The sequence below is a fragment of the Parus major genome, chromosome 11 (genome assembly GCF_001522545.3).
Source record: "Parus major isolate Abel chromosome 11, Parus_major1.1, whole genome shotgun sequence".
In the NCBI taxonomy this organism is placed as follows: domain Eukaryota; kingdom Metazoa; phylum Chordata; class Aves; order Passeriformes; family Paridae; genus Parus; species Parus major.
The window spans coordinates 16659027-16660470 of NC_031780.1; the positions used below are offsets into that span (position 1 = coordinate 16659027).

The following is a 1444-nucleotide window of genomic DNA, read 5'->3' on the forward strand; positions in this document are numbered from 1 at the left end:
TGATTTGGGATCCAGGTGCTGCACATGGTGCGCAGCGCGCGGCTGGTGGGCCAGGCCATCATCGCGTACCTGCAGCGTAAGGGGTACCCCGAGGTAGCGCTGCACTTCGTGCGCGATGAGAAGACGCGCTTCAGCCTCGCCCTGGAGTGCGGCAACATCGAGGTGACGGCACCAGCGGCATCGGGGCCGATCGGGATGGTTTGGGATGGTTTAGGGCGGTTTGGGATGGTTTGGGATGCTCTGGGATGTTCTGGGATGGTTTGGGGTGTTCTGGGATGGTTTGGAATGGTTTGGGATGGTTTGGAATGGTTTGGGATGCTCTGGGATGTTCTGGGATGGCTCAGGATGCTCTGGGGTGTTCCGGAATGTTCTGGAATGCTCTGGGATGGCTCAGGATGCTCTGGGGTGTTCCAGAATGTTCTGGGATGTTCTGGAATGGCTCAGGATATCCTGGGATGCTCTGGGATGGCTCAGGATGCTCTGGGATGGCTCAGGATGCTCTGGGGTGCTCTGGAATGTTCTGGGATGGTTGTGGAACATTCTGGAATGGCTCAGGGTGCTCTGGAATGTTCTGGAATGTTCTGGAATGTTCTGGGATGTTCTGGGAAGTTCAGTTCGGGATGTTTCAGGCCCCAGCCCATCCCCTGGGCACAGATCCCCCCGGACACCCCCAAATCCCCTCACCACCAGATCAACCCCCACTCCCATCCCCCATCCCCGTGAGCCCATTCCCCATCCCGAATTCCCGGAATTCCCGGAGAACAGATCGCCCTGGAGGCAGCCAAGGCTCTGGATGACAAGGGCTGCTGGCAGAAGCTGGGCGAGGCGGCGCTGCTGCAGGGGAACCACCAGGTGGTGGAGATGTGCTACCAGCGCACCAAGAACTTCGACCGCCTCTCCTTCCTCTACCTCCTCACCGGCAACCTGGAGAAACTCCGCAAGATGATGAAGATCGGTGAGCTGCGCCCTTCCCCACGGGAATTTTGGCTTTTCCCGGGATTTTTTTCACTGATTTCCCGTTTTTTTGGGCGCAGCGGAGATCCGGAAGGACATGAGCGGCCACTACCAGAACGCGCTGTACCTGGGGGACGTGGCCGAGAGGGTGCGGATCCTGCGCGGCTGCGGCCAGAGTGAGTCCTGCCCAAAGGGAATTCCCGGGATTCCGGGCTTTTCCAGGGAATTCTGGGCTCTGGGAGGCCTTTTCCAGGGAATTCTGGGCTCTGGGAGTCATTTTCCAGGGAATTCTGGGCACTGGGAGGCCTTTTCTAGGGAATTCTGGGCACTGGGAGTCCTTTTCCAGGAAATTCTGGGCATTGGGAGTCTTTCTCCATGGAATTCTCAGAGTTCACAGGCAAAGGGATTCCTTCTGCAGGGAATTCCAGGAATTCCGGGCATGGGGAGTCCTTCCAATCATTCCAATGGTTTTTCCCGTTATTCCCGTGGT

General features: G+C 57.8%; 1 protein-coding gene across 1 annotated transcript in view; it reads left to right on the forward strand.

Moving 5' to 3' along the window:
* The first annotated feature begins 6 nt into the window (after window positions 1–6).
* Window positions 7–1444, forward strand: part of LOC107209657 (coatomer subunit alpha-like) — a 2125-nt gene continuing 687 nt past the window's right edge. The window contains exons 1-3 of the mRNA XM_015639563.3: window positions 7–162; window positions 766–955; window positions 1035–1442. Of these exons, the coding sequence (XP_015495049.1) occupies window positions 25–162; window positions 766–955; window positions 1035–1442 (736 nt within the window). The 5' untranslated portion in view covers window positions 7–24. The remainder of the gene's footprint in view (window positions 163–765; window positions 956–1034; window positions 1443–1444) is intronic.